This window comes from Lates calcarifer, linkage group LG6 (genome assembly GCF_001640805.2).
Source record: "Lates calcarifer isolate ASB-BC8 linkage group LG6, TLL_Latcal_v3, whole genome shotgun sequence".
NCBI classification, from domain to species: domain Eukaryota; kingdom Metazoa; phylum Chordata; class Actinopteri; family Centropomidae; genus Lates; species Lates calcarifer.
In genome coordinates, this window is record NC_066838.1 from 10,965,825 (window position 1) to 10,986,247 (window position 20,423).

The following is a 20,423-nucleotide window of genomic DNA, read 5'->3' on the forward strand; positions in this document are numbered from 1 at the left end:
AGTCCTTTGACAGTGAATTAGTGACTAGGTCGACTGTTATGTGCTGGTTATGGCTTTGTGTCCATCCAAGCCAGTTTTGTTTGAAGGCGGAGCTTTTAACTATGAATCAAAAATGTCTTCATATCCCAGTAAAAACACCATGCCTGCTGTAACTGTGTCAGTAGTTGTTCCATTATTCTCTGTCTATAGAGCTGCTCCAGTTTCCATCTTCAGAGGACATCATCACTTAAGTCAGTCAGTGTCAGGTTTTTAGTTAAAATTCAGAAACGACAAGTGAGCAACGCAATATTTAAAGATAATAATATATTATCATTGTTTTCTTGTGTTTGATTCTTGATTCACATTTAAGCTTTGATGTGCTAATTGTGCCACTCACCCTCTCGTTTTCAATCTTTATTATTGAATACTGCCCCCAGTCCATGGCAGGACAAAATGAAAGGAAAGGTTTTTCACACCTGAAGGTATGACCTAAAGGTGTGAAAGGGATGACCTCAGGGTGTGAAAAGGTTATAAAGCTGAGCAGCTACAAAGAGCATGATCTGGAAGAAATGGAAAAGGTGCTGGTGTCAGTAGTCAGTAGCTGCAGGCATTTTAGGGGGATGCTGCTGTTTTTTTATGCTTCAGATCACACTGCAGTGCAGATAACAGCCCTAGCCCCCTCCCCCTCCCAAAAAAAATCTTTTGTGTCCTGTCAATAACGCAAACAAAGTGTACATTATGAAGAATCGGCTGTCTTACAACCTCTAATTACTACAGCTATGGCCTTTGACTGACAATCACTGAAATGACATTTAGAAAGTGGAGTTACTCTCAGTGAAGGCAAACCCTAAAATACTGTTTTCAACATGGAGAACTAACATGACAACATTAGTTGTGTTTAGTGCCTTATTCAAATGAATGTGTGAATGTCTTTCTCAACAATTAACTGGACAGAAGTGGTCTATTTATTTATTTATTTATTTGGCAGTATGCCTCTCTCCCCTCTTGTGGTCAGTGTGTTTTCCTCCCCTGTGTCTTCTGTTTGTCTTCCCCTGTCTGTGTCTGTTTTCCAGGGCGTGGCTGTCTGGTTATCTCCTCCTACCTGAGTTTCCCTCCACTCTATCAAACACTCCTGACATCAATCTGGTTCATTACCTCACCTGACTCCTGCTGCATTTATACCCTGGTCCTTCACTTCAGTCTTCGTCAGATCGTCTGTTTGCCAGCATGAAAGCGGTTCTCTACCTCTGCTTGTCTGCCACGCCCTGGAGATCTGTTTTTGAAGTTTTTGACTCACGGCTGAGTCCACCTTTTGTTGGAAGCCTGCCTGCCTGCCCCTTCGTCAGCATTCTTAGTTTTTGACTCTCAGTTGAGTCCACCTTTGTTTGGAAGCCTACCTGCCTGCTCCTTCGTTAAGTTTTTCTGTTTTTTCACAATAAACCCTTCTTTATCATTCTTTATCATAGCAGTTCTGCATTTTGGCTCCCTTTCCGTTTGTGAATCCTTACAATTTATTTATTTTCTTTTTGCTTTGAAGCTGTGACAGAATATGAATAGGTTCAACTTAAGCCATTTCAACATTATACAACAGTACATACAACATCAGGGTGAATAATTACATCTATATTTCAAACATCCACCATGTACCATTTTGTTCAATATGTAATTATGTAAATAGATACTAATTTCTAGAAATGTTATATTTTAATACAGAGCAGGGGAAGTTTACATTTCACCTTTAAAAAAAAAAAGAAAGAAAGAAACACAAAAAAGGCAACATCACACAAAATCTGAATTTTAGAAGTCTACAGTTACAGTAAATGTAGGAGAGGTGACTGAAAGGTTAGAACAGTCTGTCACTCCATTTTTAAAACAGCAAATATTCTTACATGGGGGGAGTTTAAAGAAGATCTCTCTCTACCAAAGAGAAATAAAGGGTATCTGAAGAGTGCACTTAGGGCCCAAAACAAGAAAATTGTCAGGAGGTTAATGACACAGCTCTTCGGAGGGTAGGCTGAGGTGAAAAAAAGCCCAGGATCTTTCTCTATTTTCACCTTTAAGACCATCATAGCGACTAAAGGTCCGGAAGATTGAAATTAATTTACACTTTCAGAGGCAACGGAAATGAGACCCTAGGCCTGAATGACGCATGGGGCATAGGCGGCACAATCATTATTAAATGTCTTTTTTTTTTTTTCTTTTTGATTTTCTAGGAATTATTTGTTTCATTTTGGAGGGACTCATCTCTGTTGGTGCATCAAACTCTGAGTGGCAGCGGGATAATATCCAAGGGGAGAACATCTGCTGTCAGCAGACTCCACTGTGGCTCAGCATCCCACCAAGCTCACAATCAGGCGAAAAGGGACAGGTTATGGCACCATTTAAAAAGAGCACCATCAGAGAGGTCATTCGCAAAAGGGAAATTAACATTGATGTTTATGCGGATAATTATTGTAATTCACTTCAATACTAGCCATTAGTGCTTTAGCATTAGGGAAAATGGGGGTTGGTTATTATATGCTTACTTATCGCACAACTGTTGCTAGCTGAAAGGCCCCATCACTTCTGAATAACATCAATATCCGTATTCCATCAAAACAGACAGCATGAATACTCAATTCGCTCGTTATAAAACCTTTCACAATAAAGTCTGACCTCAAAGCATTTGGCACGGTGGAGATGCAGATGTAAAAAAATTAAAGAATTAAAAATAAATAAATAACATGATGCAATCTGGTTTTATTCACTAGGAAACAGTTGCTGCTCTACCACTGACTGTTTCCATCCATGATATAGTAATTAGGTGGAAACAAAAGGATTGGGCTTGTAAATGTTGTGGGTATAGTGTGTTTATTTTTGTGGGGCTTTTATTTAACAGCCTCGCTGCTCAGCAAGGGTAGAGCAAGGTCTTAAATAATTAGTCTGGTCTGATCAGCATCACTGTCTAAACAAATTTCACAGGGCACTGAGGTGTGAAACAGGTGACAGGTGATATTCATTTATATAAATACAGTATATCTTAATTTATATGTTTAAAAATGTAAAAAAAAAAAAAAAAAAAAAGATTAAAATCAATATATTTTGTGTTTTCCCCCCTTAGTTTCATGATTTGGACAACCAAGTGATGCTTTCAGCGCTGCCAATCTTTTTTTTTTTTTTTTTGCTGAATTTGAAGGAAATAGCAAGAAATAGCAGTTACTCTAGTTTCATCTAGTATAATCATCTATAACGATAACGATCATCTCCCTCTTTTGAACAGTGATTTTGAGGTGATAAAGCAAAATGAGTAAGAATGAATATAAATTACTCTGACATTCATCAGTTTGATAGATTTCTGTGACTGAGGGGGGTGGGGAACGGTGACAAACTGATCATGCGCCCGTCTCACTTTGTTTGCCTAAATGTCGGCCAGCCAGGACAGCCAGGTTCATTTACCCTCAGATCAGCGGGAGTGAGCCCTTCCAAAATACACAGAATATCTGGGGACTGTGAAGCCAACATGGCCAGGTGAGTGTCAGCTAGCATTTCTTTGTGCAAAATAATTCTTGAAAGTGCTGCCATCGCTCTTAATTTTGCCCAGTGGGTGCTGTGTATTTGTCCTGTTTTCCCTCCTCCATGTCTCGCTGAGTGTGGAAATGACAGGGTTGTATGGCAGCTTCACCTCCCCCAACTTCCCCCAGCCATACCCCGACAACCAGCTCGCAATGTGGAACATTTCTGTTCCAGACGGCCACAGGGTCAAACTCTACTTCACCCACTTCAGCTTGGAACCCTCCAACCAGTGTGAATATGACTACATCCAGGTACATGCTGGAGAAAAACTCCAACTCCTATTACCTGCATTGGAGTCTGTACTAAAAGGCCTCTGACCTTGTCAAACCAGGTTTTGGCAGAGGGAAATGAAACCTTGCGGTTCTGCGGTGAGGAAGAGAAGAACTATGAAAGTACCCCGAGGAACACCGTCATCCTATCAGCTGGGAACCTCATGTCAGTGGTCTTTAGGAGTGACTACTCTAATGAGGGCCGATTCACTGGCTTCCAAGCATTTTACACCTCTGAAGGTGACGCAGGATAGTGAAATTTGTTGCCACAAGGCAGATACATTTTTGCCAGCTGCAATTACACTGTGTGTAATGTAATGGAGTGTAATGGAGTTTCTAGAGACAAAATAGCAGGATTACATCATTACAAGCATATGCAGTACTATATTAATAAGATTCAGATTTAGAAAGAGAGAAATAAGACTATAGGTAATAAATACAGCGGAATAACAACAAAGCAATGGCACACAGCAGGGATAAAGTGCAACCTAAGTTTTTGGAACAACACTTAATTTACAAATAAAAAAGCAGTTTGGCAAGTACTTCATCCTATTTTTTTATTGTGCTTGCAACCCTACATTAAAAAACAAAAAACACTCACCTCCCAGATGAAGTTTGTTACAGACCCTCTTTCTTTATCTTCCTGTGAATTATGGTATTCTGTTGTTGATGCACCTGGAGTTTTAATGGGATGTAACAATCACACCTCCATGGCTGTTGCAGCACCTTTGTTTAAATTGTTCTTCAAACATCTGATCATCAGTTGATGTTAAGACAAAGTAGATGTACCTAGTATCTACCTTAACTTACCTATGGTGACATACACAGTCCAGAAAGGTTCATGAATGTAAAAATACATATTTATTGTGCAGTGTCACTCTCCTAACCTCTCTGTCTCTCACAGATATTAATGAATGTCTGTCCAAGGTAGATGGGGAAAGAGTGTGTGATCATTTTTGCCACAATTACATTGGTGGATACTACTGCACATGCAAACAAGGATACTTTCTACATGACAACAATAGATCCTGCACAGGTAAGAGATCCTATACAGATCAGAGCTTAAGAGTCATGTTCACCTGAGCTCAAAGTCAGTCAAAAGCTGTGTGGCGAGGTGCAGTGTTAAGAGCTTGGCACACAGTGTTTGATTGTATATTGATCTCTTTAAATATGGCTTGTAAAGTCGTGTAAATACACTGCTCAGCTCCTCACTACCAGACACAGCCAATATCGATGGCAATAAAGCAAAGCAATGTCCATTAGTGTGCATTGACCTCTGTTTGAAGCTTTTGACTACAACATATTTTAATTTCACAGCATTTGTTAATGATTTAACTATTATATTGGCTGAATCTCTCAGCTGGCACAGTTAGTCGATGTGGTATTAAGGAGTTTATAAAAGCAATTAAAAAACAAAATGTTTCTAATTTCAGACTTTAAAAGAAGGGTGAAAGGAAATGAGATCACATAGCTGTTCCGTAAACCTGTATCTACACCTAATTATTGAAAGAAAAAGCCTTCCAAAATGCTCCCAGTATTTCACAGCACTGCAGAACAAATTTTCCAAAAACAATTTTCTGACATTTCACACAGGGCACCCAGTTGATAGTGTTCTAGATTGGATTTCATTCCACCGTAGCTGGCCTGTGCTAACTAATTTCAGACTGAAAAGGCATACTGATGCATTGAGTAGTTGATCTCTGCCAGCTGGTGTAAAGCAGGGTTAATTACTGTCGATTCCTTAGGGAAAAGCAACTTCAAAATGGCATTAAAAATTGATACCTGTGTGCAGCGCTAATAGTGTACTGACACTAGGTAATTTATCACAATTACCAGTTGATGTGCCTTAAATTATTATTCTTTGCCAGAGGAAAAAGGGGTGACAAAACAAATCATGCAATGAATAGGCAAAAAATGATTATCTGCCTACAGATTGTACTAATTATATGAATTACAGCAACTCAGCCTCTTTGCAATACTCATTTGTTTTTGTTTGTAACAACATCTGCACACTTGCCAGGGCAATAATGCAAACCTAAATGAATCCCATCATTTATGATGCCAGGAAATATCTCAATCAAAATGAAAAAAGATATTTTCTTCTAATCAAAAAACTTTTTTATAGCCACAACTTTCTAACTCTCAGTTGCAGGTGGATTATAACACTTGTCCATCAGTTTTTGAATGAACATGCACGACTTGTAAAGATCTGAACACAGAAGAACGGACAAAATGCATAAAACATGCCACCACATTTGAATAGCACTTTATTGAGTGAGTGAGTTCCTCTTCGCAGTGCCATGCCAAAGCCAGGTGTTGACCTCGCCATCAGGGGTTCTGACCAGTCCGGGCTACCCGAACCCCTACCCACCCATGATTCAGTGTGACCACACCATCAGTCTGTCAGAGGGGTACAGAGTAATCCTCGACTTCCTGGAACCTTTTGATGTGGAGAGACACCTAGAAGCCCCCTGTCCGTACGATATGTTGAAGGTTAGTCATGTAACTTTAGAACCTAACACATGCACACACACTTACACACATGCACGTGAGGATGAATAAACAATGTATTCCTCCTCATGCTTGTGGAGGCGATCTGTCACTGCCTTGTTGTTCTTGGGTGATATACCGTATGGTCTGTGCGGTTTCCTGCATATTTAAGTTTGGCTGGACATCAATCAGGCCAACGTTTAATGAATCAACATCCCTTTTTTCTTATTTGATGTTCCTCTTTTTCAAGATTTCAACCACTGGACAAGAGTATGGACCCTTCTGTGGATCAACCCCACCAGCCCGCATTGACACAGGAAGTTACCAAGTGCATGTTAGGTTCAGATCTGACAGTAGTGGGAAAAACAAGGGATGGAAGATCAAGTACACTAGTACTAAGGCTGAATCCCTCATTTTAACTTAAGTCTGATTGTTGGCTTGTTGACATGTGCCTTGTATCTGTAGTTATACACTACCTGAAAATGTTACAGTGACTTTAATATTGAGGCAACTTAGCACAACCATGTATCTATTTTCTTATTGTCCAGTTGTTATTGTTTTATTTGGTGAGCACAATCCTTTTTAACCACTTTTGTAATGTGCTTTTTGTTTGTCTTGTTACTTGTGCTAATAAAATATGACTAAGAAAGCGCTTCAATATTAATTTATATGTGTCTTGTGACTATAATATACAACCTATGGCTATACTTTGTGATCAGATGAGATTTTTGATTAAAAAAAAAAAAACCTAATACTGCAGCTGAAAGCAAACATTTATTCTGCTCTGTTCTAGCTGAAGAGGGAGGCACATTTTAATGCCCTGGCAGAAATATAAATTAATTCTGTTTAAAGTATTCTGGAAGTCAGTCAGTCTCGTCTAAGAGGCGGTGAATGCTAGTCGTTTAACCTTCATACATTATGCAGCTTGTTCTCAGCAATCCCAGCTCTACTCCTCTATCAAAACAGCCATTATAGGGTTCTTCAGTCCCATGAAATTGCCTCTCATTTGACACTTTTGCATTCACTCCCTAGCATTTCCTCCATCTGTGCCCCACAAGTGGGGCAAAAAAGCACGTCTAATGTGAGAAAGAATGGTGCTTGTGTTGATTTATTTTTACTGTTCCCGTTACTCTAGTTTTTCTTCTTGTCCCTTAGAATAACACCAATGCCACTTTTCTGTGAACTTGCGCCTTTTTTTCTTTTTTTTTTACCTTTTCTGTGTTCACTTTGACTGAACTGTTATGCTGCTACATACTTGGTAGCTTGAAGGCCACACAAACTTAGCAACACAAGGTAAGTACTGACCCATACATCACCTTGGCATTTGCAACCCAACAGATTCGCAAGGTCTCTGGTGGACGTGCAGCTCTCTGAGAGTCATCTGACCACATGGGATGAGGTTTGTTTCCAGCATGAAATGCCCAGACAGTCCTCGGGGCAATTGGGTGCTTACAGAGCAAACCTGCAGTTGTTACCTGAGCAACTGTTAACTCATAATCTAATCCACCAAGATAGCGTGACATATGACAGCACAATCGACCGCTCCAGTACCTCACTCACTTCTAACTGCTCAGCCTAGTTGGAGCCAATTCCACAGGAATTACGCACACCATGAAGCCCATTAACCAACTGTTGGGAAAATATCTAGCAGCAACATGCAGCCAGCAGGCTGGTGGCTAATCACTACTTTGTTGACAACCCTGCAACTCGTGCATGAACTTGCTGCATGTGAAGAAAGACATATAAAGGGGGTTTCCTGTGTCAAGCATTGCATTGTTTTCTGTTATTGACAATGTGTCCTCTCCATGGAGGAATCTTAACTATTGAGTATTTTTTGGACATTTCATTTTATTTTGTCAAAGGATAGCTTATAGCTCTAGGCCAAAAACTAATGTTGTATGTCACTACACAATACTCAGCTTTGAGGTAAGTCTTCAGAGGAAGGAGAGTCAAGAATACAGAATTGTATCTGTCACTTATATTGCGCACAATGCTGCTTTTTTGCACTTAGGCACTATGTGAATTTACTCTCAAAATAAACACGCATTTAATGTTTAAGTTTGAAAAAAATGAAGGTCAACAGCACTGTCAAAAGTTAGGGTTAGTTTATTTCAGAAAATCCCTCCTGCCACCATTCAACAGGTGTACAAAACGTACTTTAAATCACTTCAAATCTTTGTAACAATTGTCGTACGTGTTTCAATTAAACACAAAATGTCAACTCACACAGTCCAGTTCTAACAGGGTTAAATGTAAACTAGCAGGGACAGGTTACTTTTGAAACCACATGATGTGCTGGGGCTCATCCTTTTTTTTTCTTTTTTTGCCATATATAGACACAATACTGAGTATACAGAACATCATTATCACTCCTCCACTTTTCTCTGTATCTAACTCTGCAAGTACAAGCTGGTAGTGACATCTCAATCTCACCAAAACACAAAAGACAATCCTCCAGTAAATTCAAACCCACCGTCATTTGCGTTCATTGTTCAATAGACAGATGATGAGATGACAGGCATGACAAAGGCTATCTTCTACACGACCTATGAGTCACACAGACCTGCACACATTGTACACACCGTTACATACCATGCAGCCGCTGGTCTGATATGGAACTTTAACAGTATAATATATAACCAATGTTGGTTCTGTGTACTTTAAAGATGAAGCTTTGTCATTCTTACCCATAATGTAAGCCATAATCTGCGCAGTGAGGCTTGCCTGTATGTGATACACATCTCATCTTGTCTAACTCTTTAGTGTTAGAATGATAAATTAGTCTGTGTGATCCATTCAATTAGATGTATTTACTCATGCTGACCGAGCTCTCTCTCTCTCTCCTGTCCACAGTTTCTGTCCACACTCCATTTTATTCTAATGTAGTGCTGTGTATGTTACACTATTGTGTCTTGGATGGAGAGTTCACCTGCTCATCATATTATAATATTTCTACTGTTGATTCTTGCATGTACAGACTCCCCTATTAGTTACAGGTCAGTTACTGATGACATTTCATGCCAAGGTACAAAAGGAAAAGGAAAATGCCACATTTTCTCTAAACATGTTAGCATTTTTCAACTCAAATTATAAATTGCTTGACATTAAGAGTACACAAGTAGACTTTCAAACCAGTCGAGGGGGAAGATAACAAGCAGGAGCAAGTCATGAGGCACAGTTGCCAGCTGACACAGTGCTTCCCTAAACATCCATGAAAATGGGCTGTATTCAATATTTAATGTCATTTCAGTGATAGCAGATATAAATTATTTCCAACACATAATAATCTATTTTGCCACTCACCATATGCTGGAGATTGACAGAATTTCTCTAGCTAGTTGAAAGTATATTTCTTACCTGTATTTAGCCTAAGGTTCTAAAAAAAAAATGCAGTGCATACCTCTGTTTTTATTTGGCAGTGTTTAAAGAGAAGCAGAATGTAAACAATAACACTCATATAAAACCTTAAAACCATACTTCCACATTTTGGGAAATATACTTTCCTGCTGAGAGTTAAATGAGAAGTTTCCAAACTCCCAAGAATGTCAAAGTATTGCTCAAAGTTTTTTTTACATGGGTATGTTTATGTGTGTTTATTTTCACTCAATCAAAATGAGGAGCCAATAGAGAGTTGATGCCAGTAGTTAATGGCAGTATGTCTTTGATAAACATGACTCTGCTTCCTCTTGAGGCAAAGTGGTTTGCAAGTTCTACAAAATGATGCAAGCGTCAACATCATTAGCATTCATGCATTCCAGCATTATGGATATTATCAGTAACACAGGGTAAATCCCATTCTACTGACCCTGAGGCAGGTGTGAATTCTTATCAGTCTCTGCTCAGGTGAGGCCTTGGCCTAGTTGCCGCCTTGGGCTGGTGTTTCTTCGCCCTCCTCCGCGCTCTTCTCACTGGACTGCTGGCTGCTGTCTGGCTGTGTGTTGCTCCTGATGGACTGGACGGCCTGAACCTGCTGGAGACGTCTGTTCAGCTCGGCCTCGCAGGTCTCCAGCAGCACTGACGTCCTCGTTCTGTCCCAGCCCAGGACCTGCTCCATAGCTTCAACCCCTTTGGTCACTACCATCTAAAGACACATGGAACAGGCTTAGTTTCAAACACTGGGAATGTGAACAGTCCTGTACTAAAATCTATCCTTTGTGTTATGGGTTGATTTGACGCTGTAGTTAGTGGTGCTGATATATTTGACTGAATTATTTAACCAGTGCTTCTGTTTTGCTCTCCTTGTTGTGTCTTGCATTTTAGCACTTGCATTTTAGCTACAGTAGATGCCCACTGGATTATACAACAGAACTGTGTCACTAATAAAGTATGGATGTGTTGTGGCAGGGCTTACACCTTCGTGTAATTGCATAATCAGTTTTTCAGCTGCTTATTAGACTTGATAGTGCATGTGTATGTTTTCTCAGGTCTGTTTAAATCTACTGTGAGACCTTTTTAGGAAGTTCTGAGACAGACTGGATCTGTATTTGCAATTACACACAACACAAGTGTAAAAACCACCTGCAGGTCTTCAGTGGAAAGCCTGGTCTCTGGGTTTGTTTTGCCTTTCAAGACCATCAGTGTCCTAGGCATGAATCCAGATGCAGAGTCCACTTCCATTCCATCCAGCATGTCCATGTCTCCAGCCCCTGACATATCAAAACAGGTTTTCTCTTACGATCATTCGTTATACAAATAAGTATAGTTTTTGAGAATCACAGAGGAGGTGGGATTATTCAGCAGTGACAACGGTTCCATCTAGTGACCAAAATGCAAAAGTGCATGTCTTCCTCCATGAGCCATCTCAATACTTTGAGCCAGCATAAGGATTAGACTGATTACAGATTTATCAGTAAGTGTTGGCACACCACATGCATTTTCAATCAAGAATCTATTGTTTCAAGGAGAATTCTTCCTGTTTGATTCATTTTGTTGTTGTGACCACATGGTTTGCCACTCTGCAAATACAAAAACTAAAGGATATATACGAATATGGATGTGGTAATTGAATACAAATAGTATTCTTAGTTAATCAATAAAATTACATATATAAATATTTATCAAGTATTATTTTCAGATTTCATGTTTCCTAAGAATCTCTTATTGCACCAGTTCTGCTTGCTGATTGAGGTTTTGTCCTAGACTCATCAAAAGAACAAGCAGTTTATGGGTCATTACCTTCCACAATCACAGGATTATATTGATTATTTTATTGGATTTTCTGCTCATGCTTATTGATCACGGGATTCTATTTTAGGGTTGAGGAGGATGTATGAGCACCTCTGGCATCATTTAACTTAGCAATACATTGGCATTTAAGAACAAATTAACGAAATGGATAATCAGGAAAACGGACACTTGAGCAAAGCTCAAAGCCAGACATTACAATCATTTTTATGTTATCAACAGGCAGTTAGATAGGGCTGCTAAAGTCTTTCTAATCAACAGACTTCTTCAATACTCCAAAGGTTACCATATCTCAAAAAATCACTCTTGATTTTCCTTAAGAATTCTCTATGATAGAATATCACTGTGAGATAATTTGATCCAAGTGAAATACAAAAACTAAAATATCCTTCTAACCAAAGAGCAACAACTTATCACATAGTTTATATTGTGTCAGAAAACGCAGTATAAACTATGAAACCACATAATGACACAGCCATACCTCCCTCGCTGGGCTCACTTGGCTCTTCCTGCTGTCTGTCCTCTTTCTCCACAGCTTTGAGGTAAAGCTGGAGTAACTCCTTGGACTGCCTCTCTTCCTCTCTTCGGTCCAAAACCCTCTGTAGCGTCTCCTGAAGGTCCTGGGCCTTTTTCTCTTGGAAGCCCAGAGCAGCAGCTAGCTCAAGGCCTGGGGCATCCACTAAGGTCTGAAACAGCGGGTGACACAAATTATACTTAAAGCAATAATATACCGTAACTTAGAGAACACTGTCTGTGCGATGCTTCAAAGTGACAGGCACAAAAATGAACGGAACAGGAAAAAATGTTGGCACCTGTAAGTCTCCCTCAGACATGAGGATGATGCTGGCCATATCCTGCTTCAGCTGCTGAGCCAGATCCCACCAGGGTGCTACAGCACTGGATGAGTCCACAGCATCAGGCTCCAGCAAAACTGACTCCCTGGCCATCCAGGCTGTGCCACCATCGACTACAATGAAAAGTAAATGAGTACCAAAACACAAGGCCGGGCATTTCACTGTTAAAATGATAAGAATCACTCCAGACTGTAGCCAAATCTCCAACAGAAGTAAACATGCTTACTCCTACGACCTGGAGACCATGACTCTTTTCCTTGCAACAGCATAAACTTTGTGTTTGAGGGTAAACACAAAAAGTAGGCCTGATCCTCTACTATCGTCCCATCATCCTCTAGGACCACTGAGACCCGGTCACTGGGGGCGAACCCAAGGAACTCACACCCTGTAGAAAGAAAAGAGAAATGATAGACTTATGAATGCCACAGAGAATTTTAACACACTAATGTCTTTGGCTGTATTCCAAAACAAAATTACTAGGACAACCGGTATGCCTTGTATGTCAGCTAAATATTCTAGGCAGTTATAACTCACACACCACCTGATCATCAGCTCTAGCAAATACCAGCGACTTCTGTACTTTAAATAAGTCAATCCATTTAAGCTGTCACCTCTTCTTTCATCACAGCTCTTCCTATGTGTCATACCAGTACACACTGCTGTTGAGTGATTGTGCTGCCACTGTAAGCTTAGGCTTTTTTGGGGGGGGGATTTGCCTCTTGAAGACTGAGACGTGACAACCACTGAATCTTTTGTGTAATTTGTGTAATTTTTGAATTCACATTTAGAGCATCACAGAGAGTAGAACCAGGGTCAACAGGGCAAACCTAATCTCCCTTTGTATTTACCTGTATTTATGTTATTTATATTCTGTCTGAACTTGCACAGATGTGAAGGTGCATAATTCATGAATGCTCAACACCTGCAACTACATCTTTATAATGAGATATGAAATAGCTACTGGAAGTTTCTCAAATGACAGTATTCCAGGTACTGAGTCATTACTACTTACTAAGACTTCATCAAGATCAAGGTCATTGTCATTGTCCTAGAAAACCACCTTAGATATAATCTAAAACACAAGCTGTATTTACACCTCTAATGTGCAGAAACTTTGGATCAGTGCAATGATCTGGGCAACGCCTGCTGACTAGCATTCTAGGAATGAGCAGGACAGGAGGACGGTCTTGTTTGACTTTTCAGTTTTTACCTCCTGCAAGTTTGAACACGATGGAAAAGTTGCTGCACAGCTCATCTGTGATCATGACAGATAAGTGATCTTAAGAGAGGGCAGCAACATCACGATGGCGGTCATCTTAGTGGTCATCAACAGTGCTGAATATCATTGTATCTATATCATAACAATTATGTTTTAAGTTTCACAGCATAGCCTACGGCTGTAGGCTGTAGGCTATGCTGTGAAACTTAAAAATATGAAAATATCGCCGCTAAATACAGTAACCAAAAGATACGCTTATATGAGATTGGGTTTCACTTTAATGTCAGATTTTGGAGACTTCTATCTTTCATTATATATAGTTTTTACTGCCTAAGACACAGACACAGTTATACAGTAATTTAGACACGTTAAAGACGTACCTTTTATCTTAAGCTCATCCAGGGAGGGGACAACCAACCCATATGATTTCTGTCGTGTGAAATTGCACACCTTACACGGTTTCCTATCTGTCATTCTAGGCTTTAGGAGGAGAAACTTCTTTAAATTTTCTCTCTCTTCTATCAACTAACAGCTCTCGACTACTACCTCGGCTTTAGCAGATTCGAACGCGGAACCGCCGCGGTGGCGCTACGGACTCTGGGATGTGTAGTTTTACATATCGTAACACTAAGATGCGAAAAAGCGAAGGGACGACAACAACTGCACAAATTGAAATAATAATCGAAATCCCCGGAGCACTAGTAAGATCTGGTTAAAACTGTTGGTTAAAAATAGCTCGAAATGACTGAATGATTAGACCGCCAACCGAAACCCATGCGGAAGTGTTTTAGGATGCAATACTACTAATGGCCGCTACTCGATGTGGCTCCAAATGGCTTAAAAAGTGTCTGTCTATCTTGTGTAGGCAGCATTTTCTTACCCCTAACCACAACATTCTGAGTAGCTAATTTCATCCCTTTTAATGTGTCGTTTAGTGGCAATTATGAAAATTCTTATTACATTAATAACTTAGTACAGCTTATCTCAGTCTGCCAGACGAGACTGGATTATTAAAAGGACAAAGGGGCCAAGGATCTCAGGGGGCCGTGGCCATAAGGAGCCCCACTTTTACTCAGTGGTTAAAGAAGCTCTAAAATCCTTTGCTTAAAAGTACCAATATAACAATGTGATATACCCCAATGTATGTAAAAGTCCTGTATTTTATATTCCTACTTCAGTAAAAGCACAGAATTATTCTCAGCTAAATGTATTTAAACTGTCAAAAGTAAAGGTGCCCCGACTGCTAGAACAGCCCCGTTACTGATGTATTATAACAACTAAATAACCTCTCGATAATTAACAATTATAGTATTGTAATTGCCAATATTGAGTGATTAATATGTAAGCAGCATTTTACTGTTGTATCTGCTCAATGTGCAGCCAGTTTCACCTGCAGTTTAGTCCAGTGGTCCCTGCCTAGGGATCAGGGCCATCCAAAGGGTGATCAGAAAATTCTGATGGGTTGTGAGATGATTATGAAGAGAAGAGAAGAGAAGAGAAGAGAAGAAGAAGAAGAAGAAGAAGAAGAAGAAGAAGAAGAAGAATCTCATACACAAGAACGTATGTGTTTTTTTTAAGGAATAATTGTAATCTTTGCTTTTTGTGAAATAATAAACCTCTCTGGGCCTCAAACATGAAATCGTGTGTTCAGAGGAGATTTGTTTTTTTGTTTTTTTTGGTTAGGAAACAGTGGTTCCCAACGCATCATCAGTGATTGTATGTAAAATTTCCATAGAACAATCGATAATTAGTAGTGAAATAAAAGGTAGGCTACAATATTTTCCTCAGAAATGTAGTGCAGCAGAAGTTAAAAGTAGCATAATAAATATTCGAATAAAGTACATCTAAATTGTATTTAAATAATACTTCGTAAATGTACTAAGGCCTAGTTAGTTTCCAAAACTGTGCGGCGTTCAGCTGAGTTAATGAGTAAATAGTGATATTTTGTATTGACTGTAGTTATCCTTCAGGAAAAGCAATCGAGCGTGTTTCCCTCGAGCAGCCTCTCAAACAAACGAGGTGTGGGAAGATGGCATCCACCGAGCAACCTGATCCACCAACACAGGTTTACATTTATACAACAACATTTACCTCTTGGTGTCCAGATACGACAGTTAACTCTTGCAGCGTGTTTATATTTCGCGACCCTTAAATGCCATCATTTTCGTCAGTTACTTTTACAGCTGCTCAGTTAGTGTAGGCTAGCATGCTTGCTAGTTAGCATGCTAGCTAGCTCCTGCAGCGTTTCAAAAGTTGTCTCTCAGACATGTTTGTGTTGACAAGTGGACACCAAGGGCCAATGACGTTCTTGTTCTTTACCATATGTTGCCAAAACTTATGTGGTTTGCATACCTACCCGGCTAGCTATTTACCCTGACCAAATTTACGTCTTTCCACCTGGCCATGTAGCCTTGTCCCTGTCTTATTATGTGCAGTTAATAATATGATGAGGAAAGGTCACTGTTAGCCAGACAAGCCTGGTGGTTTGTACTCGGCTCTTTTCTAACACTGTGGCGGTTTAAATTGCTGACAAGCACTGTTCATTCCTAGAAAACAAATTAAAAAAGTTACGACTCACACACCTGACCAAGGGCAGCTTTACGCTTTTGTGCAACACGTACATGCAACACATGTATACCATGTATACCTTATGCTGTGCAAAGTTCAGAGGTGAAGTATTCAAAGGTAGATTGTGTGTTGGCTAAACTCAATTAATCAGCTAGTGCATGAGCTTATTGTGCTGTCCCATTTACATAACTAGAGTTTAGGTGCATTCAGCTGATTATTAATGACTGATGTTACTGTTTTCTGCTCTCTTGCTAGACTGTCAAGTTGGTAGGGGTTCGAGGCTTCCAGTTATATAGTGTTGAAAATGTTCATGTTTTTTATCTTTTTAGTTAATTTCAGCAGCATTAACCAGTTCGATAGATAGATAGATAGATAGATAGATAGATAGATAGATGTTACCTTAAGCACTGTTGTGTTAAAACAACATACCCGCTGTCCTCCAGTAGATGGCACTCTAATACAAGTGTTTGTTTGTCTTCTCAGCCTGGCCTTCCACCTGGAGATAATGTGGCAACCCCCCCTAGAGAAGCACTGGTAAGAATTCAGTGTTTTATACAAATTAAATGACTGATTAGTGAGTAAAATCACAAAAGAATTTAAATACACCATTTGATGTAAATGTTATACTAGGTAGAGATGGGAGGCTGGATTGAATGATTATCAATTTTAATGTAATCTCATATGTTAGGGAAAGCTGTGTTTTCTCAATTACATGATCATTTTCTAATTTTCTTGAAAATGCTGCATGCCGTGATTTTAAACTGTGTACTAGTAATGTCCCACCCACCTGGTTTTACTGATCAGTGCTTCTGTTTTGAGCGTGTGTTAACCAGAGAAATCAGCTACCACAGTGTTTGGAAAGAATGAAAGTCTTCATACTCTTTGCAGTTGATGGCACAGAGTTGATGAACATTGTGCTTGTTTTTTTTATGATCTGATGACTTAAAGACATTTGTTTTCATCTTTTCATCAACAAACCACTTTTCCTTAACTAATCAGATGATACTGCACATTCCCTAGTGAGATCAAGTGTTAAAGGCTTCCAATTAGCAGCCAGTCATTCAGCAACACACTGATGTCCCCAAGCCCATAATGAGAGTGTATTTTATGTCCCTTGTATTTGGAGAGTAAAAAGCATGTAGAAAGTTCTGTTTTAGCAGCACAATGGTCCCATAGTTGCTTTAATCAAGGTTTAGCAAAACTTTCACCACATACCTTTATTGTCCTTAGTTTAGCCCATTGTTTTTCATCCACAATATAATTGGATCCAGGAAGTTTTTGGTTTCCTGCGAGTTCATTTGAGTAAGATTTTTGTCCACAGCAGTGTATGTAAGAAAAATGGCCCTGAAAAAGTTGCATATACCCATTGTAGTACTAGCAAAGCCTGTATCATTTAATAAGCGTAAACATCAGTTATTTTTTCAATAATGTGTGAATAAAAGTGTTTATAAGTCGTGCTTGGCACAAGTGATGACAACGATTATAACAATATAATATAGAATGTCTTATTGCTAAGTGGGATGGAATACATCGCAGGTGTATTCACCGTCCTTGTTTGGACACAGCATCCAGGTTAGAGGAGTGCTGTATTGTTCAGCCTACATGTCTCAATGTCATTCACCACCATTCACTCTTCATCCTCCCCCCATCATCCCTTCATGCCAAGGCTAATTTAATCCTGGGGTTATTGATTGTGGGAGCATTCTCCCAGGCTTTCTTTCAATTTACTTCAATTTCATCATCCCAGTGCGCTTCAAGACTGCCTCCTCAAAAAGGGAAGAAATTCTTGTTATGAGGGTCCTGATTCGAGACTGGCTGACAAGTCCCCCTCCACCACCACCACCACCACCCTCACTTCCAACCCCTTTTCTCCTTTCTCTTTTTGATGAGCTGCTCTTTCCCAGTTAAGTGGATTATTACAGTAGGGATAATTCTTGTCACATGGCATTATTTGGATGAGGTGAATAATTGAAATTTGTGTCTGAAAGGATTTTATCTGGTTGAGAGGAAAGGGAGTGCTGGCAGGGTTGGGAGGGCAGAGAGAGAGAGAGCGAGCGAGAGACAGGGGGATAGAGAGAGAGAGAGAGAAAGAGAGAGAGAGAGCAAGCACACACGTTTGTATAACATTTATGTGCACATGTGCATGTCAGACAAGCCTGTGTGTCAGGCTGGGGACACCAGTCATGTTAACAGGTTCTGACTCACCTCGCCCAGATCAGCAGGCCCTGGCACACTGCATGGCATGGGCTCTCCTCTGTGGCAAGAGGGCCCAGCTCAGGGGCCAGTGCCACAGCCTCTGCCACCATCCAGGCCAGAGGTGCAGGTCTGGACCTGCAGTTACTGTAGAGAGAGAAAAAAAAATGTGTGGGAGAAAGTGCGTGAGTGTGTATTCCATGGTTGACTGGTATACCAGTCACTGCCAGCCGCTGCTGTTGCCTCTGGCGCTGCTCTTTGCTCGCCCTTACCCCGGCTTGCTTCTTCTCCGTCTATAGCCCCCTCCCCCCTCCACCTTCCACTTATCACTGCCATGGCCATTATGCCTACCAGTCTCTTGCTGGTGTCTCCCTAGTCTGTGTGCTATCTCCCTACAGTGTTACCCTGTGCTCACCCTTAGTCTCCTCCAGTCACTCTGTCCACATTGCTTTCAAATAACATATCACAACAATAATGATATGTTAACATAGTCCCTTTGATCACATAAGAAAACAGATCTGCGTCTGTAATTCTGCTTTCTGAATTTATGTGGCTGATCTGAATGAATTGAAAAATGAATACCTGCTTGACCATAGTTAATCTGATGATTATTTTACTAACTAATCACTGAGTGTCCGGTTTGTCCCTGATTTTGTTTGTGAACGGCCAGCACATAAAAAGGCTTATCAGCTGTCACTCAATGAGAAACTTTGATTTGTGATGTGTGTATATGAAGGGTCATGTGAGAGTGCAGCTGATCTCCAGAAGTGTTGACCCCTCCCCAAATAGAATTCTTCTTCTTTTCCCTGGTAATATTAAGAACTTTGTGTACACTGAAAAAAAATCACAGGCCCTAAATGCAAACGTGCAGGTTACGTGTGCAGGAGATGCACACATCTGTACCATTTGCACACCTCTATGCGTGCATGTTGGCATACATAGTATAAACTGAGTGTGTGTATGTGTTTAGGTTTGGGGGTTTTAATACAGCAGAGGGAGGGTGGTAATGGGAGGGGAAAAAGAATTGTAAGAAGAACATCCCCGGTCTCACAGCAACTTCAAAAGCTCCCCTTCCCCAGGATATTAAGCGACTGTGATGAAAAATTTAGCAAGCGTTAAATAAGCCGCTTTGAAGTGATCTGTTTTGGCTCCGCAGTCTCCGAATTTCCGTAGCCCCTCTGCAATAGCCATCATACTACAGAGGGGGAGAGGGGGGGAAAAAAGGAACAGTATGTTAAGTGCAGGAGTTGTGGGGGACCTGGCTGGTTGGCAGAGGACATGCCAGCAGTAATCGGTCCAGCCGGTGACATGAAGGCACTGCCGCTGCTACTGTCCCCTTTTGTCTTTCCCTGGCTCTTTTTCTCCTTATTTCACCTCTCCCTCCCTGACGGCTCTTCTGCTGAGCCCTGTGAGTCGCAGGCGGACAGATGTTGCTCATATGTTAGCTCTGAAAAGAGATTTTTTTTTTTCTTTCCTCACTTAGTGGGTGTAACACAAATGTAACACAGTGGTGATACCAGGAAGTCAGAGGTTACTCTCGGGTCTTGACTCAGTTATTTTTTGCCCTTAATGGCTTTCCCCATGGAACATGTGTTTGTGGAAAGATGTGTCCTTTAAAACCGATCTGTCCTCTGTGTGCGTGTGCATGTGTTTTTCTTCAATGGATTATGTATGACTTACACATTGCTCAAAAAAAACTACAATACATTTTAAGTGATTTGAATCTTTTTAGATTTCCACCGCCATAAAGCAAAAATAACAAGAAGTTAATCTCATATTTGATAATTCATATTTCAATTCATTTCACATTCATCACTTTTAAAACCATTACTTTAATTTTTGAGGACTCCAGGTTTCAACACGCTCCAAATTAATTATTGGGGCAGAATAAGAAATGGGAGCCAGTAATGAGTCTGGTATGGTAACTCCATTCTGTCAAGAAACTAGGCTACCATTTAGTTAGTCAAGGGAACCTTCTCTGAGATTTTCCTTTTTTCCTCTTTGCTCATTACTTTAATTGTAATTGTAATCCTTTATTGGAGCTGTCTGCAGTAAAGGAGAGTTATGGTCCGAGTGGGGGCGCGAGCCATAGAGATATTTCATGATTATTGGAGA

At 40.2% G+C, this 20,423-nt stretch overlaps 3 protein-coding genes across 6 annotated transcripts in view; 2 read left to right on the forward strand and 1 right to left on the reverse strand.

The window, feature by feature from the left end:
• Positions 1-3,362: 3,362 nt before the first annotated feature.
• On the forward strand, positions 3,363-6,942 carry masp2 (MBL associated serine protease 2). 2 transcript variants are annotated; one of them, XM_018666202.2, is made up of 6 exons: positions 3,363-3,486; positions 3,560-3,782; positions 3,863-4,040; positions 4,705-4,836; positions 6,097-6,293; positions 6,541-6,942. In XM_018666202.2, the coding sequence occupies exons 1-6, from the start codon at positions 3,479-3,481 to the stop codon at positions 6,712-6,714; spliced, it is 912 nt and encodes a 303-aa protein (XP_018521718.1). In that variant the 5' UTR covers positions 3,363-3,478; the 3' UTR covers positions 6,715-6,942. The 2 variants fall into 2 exon arrangements, with proteins under 2 accessions (XP_018521718.1, XP_050927489.1); XM_051071532.1 differs by having other exon boundaries at positions 4,732-4,836.
• Positions 6,943-8,378: 1,436 nt separating this feature from the next.
• dffa (DNA fragmentation factor, alpha polypeptide) lies at positions 8,379-14,289 on the reverse strand. The gene is made up of 6 exons (XM_018665914.2): positions 13,928-14,289; positions 12,555-12,713; positions 12,287-12,441; positions 11,956-12,160; positions 10,809-10,936; positions 8,379-10,371 (listed from the first exon to the last, which is right to left on the reverse strand). The coding sequence occupies exons 1-6, from the start codon at positions 14,019-14,021 to the stop codon at positions 10,147-10,149; spliced, it is 966 nt and encodes a 321-aa protein (XP_018521430.1). The 5' UTR covers positions 14,022-14,289; the 3' UTR covers positions 8,379-10,146.
• A 1,219-nt stretch (positions 14,290-15,508) lies between these two features.
• The window catches only part of pex14 (peroxisomal biogenesis factor 14), a 43,487-nt gene continuing 38,572 nt past the window's right edge, over positions 15,509-20,423 (forward strand). For all 3 annotated transcript variants that reach the window (XM_051071175.1, XM_018665912.2, XM_018665913.2), the window contains exons 1-2: positions 15,509-15,612; positions 16,599-16,649. In XM_051071175.1, coding sequence (XP_050927132.1) covers positions 15,577-15,612; positions 16,599-16,649 — 87 coding nt within the window. In that variant the 5' untranslated portion in view covers positions 15,509-15,576. The remainder of the gene's footprint in view (positions 15,613-16,598; positions 16,650-20,423) is intronic.

Excerpts from the sequence above, each read along its gene's own strand:
- masp2 (XM_018666202.2), top strand. Across the intron at positions 4,041-4,704 it reads AGCATTTTACACCTCTGAAG|ATATTAATGAATGTCTGTCC; the intron begins GTGACGCAGGAT and ends TGTCTCTCACAG. Across the intron at positions 4,837-6,096 it reads CAACAATAGATCCTGCACAG|TGCCATGCCAAAGCCAGGTG; the intron begins GTAAGAGATCCT and ends TCCTCTTCGCAG.
- dffa (XM_018665914.2), bottom strand. The coding sequence starts at position 14,021 with ATGACAGATAGGAAACCGTGTAAGGTGTGCAATTTCACACGACAGAAA. Across the intron at positions 12,714-13,927 it reads GGATGAGCTTAAGATAAAAG|GGTGTGAGTTCCTTGGGTTC; the intron begins GTACGTCTTTAA and ends TTCTTTCTACAG. Across the intron at positions 10,937-11,955 it reads AAGTGAGCCCAGCGAGGGAG|GGGCTGGAGACATGGACATG; the intron begins GTATGGCTGTGT and ends TTGATATGTCAG.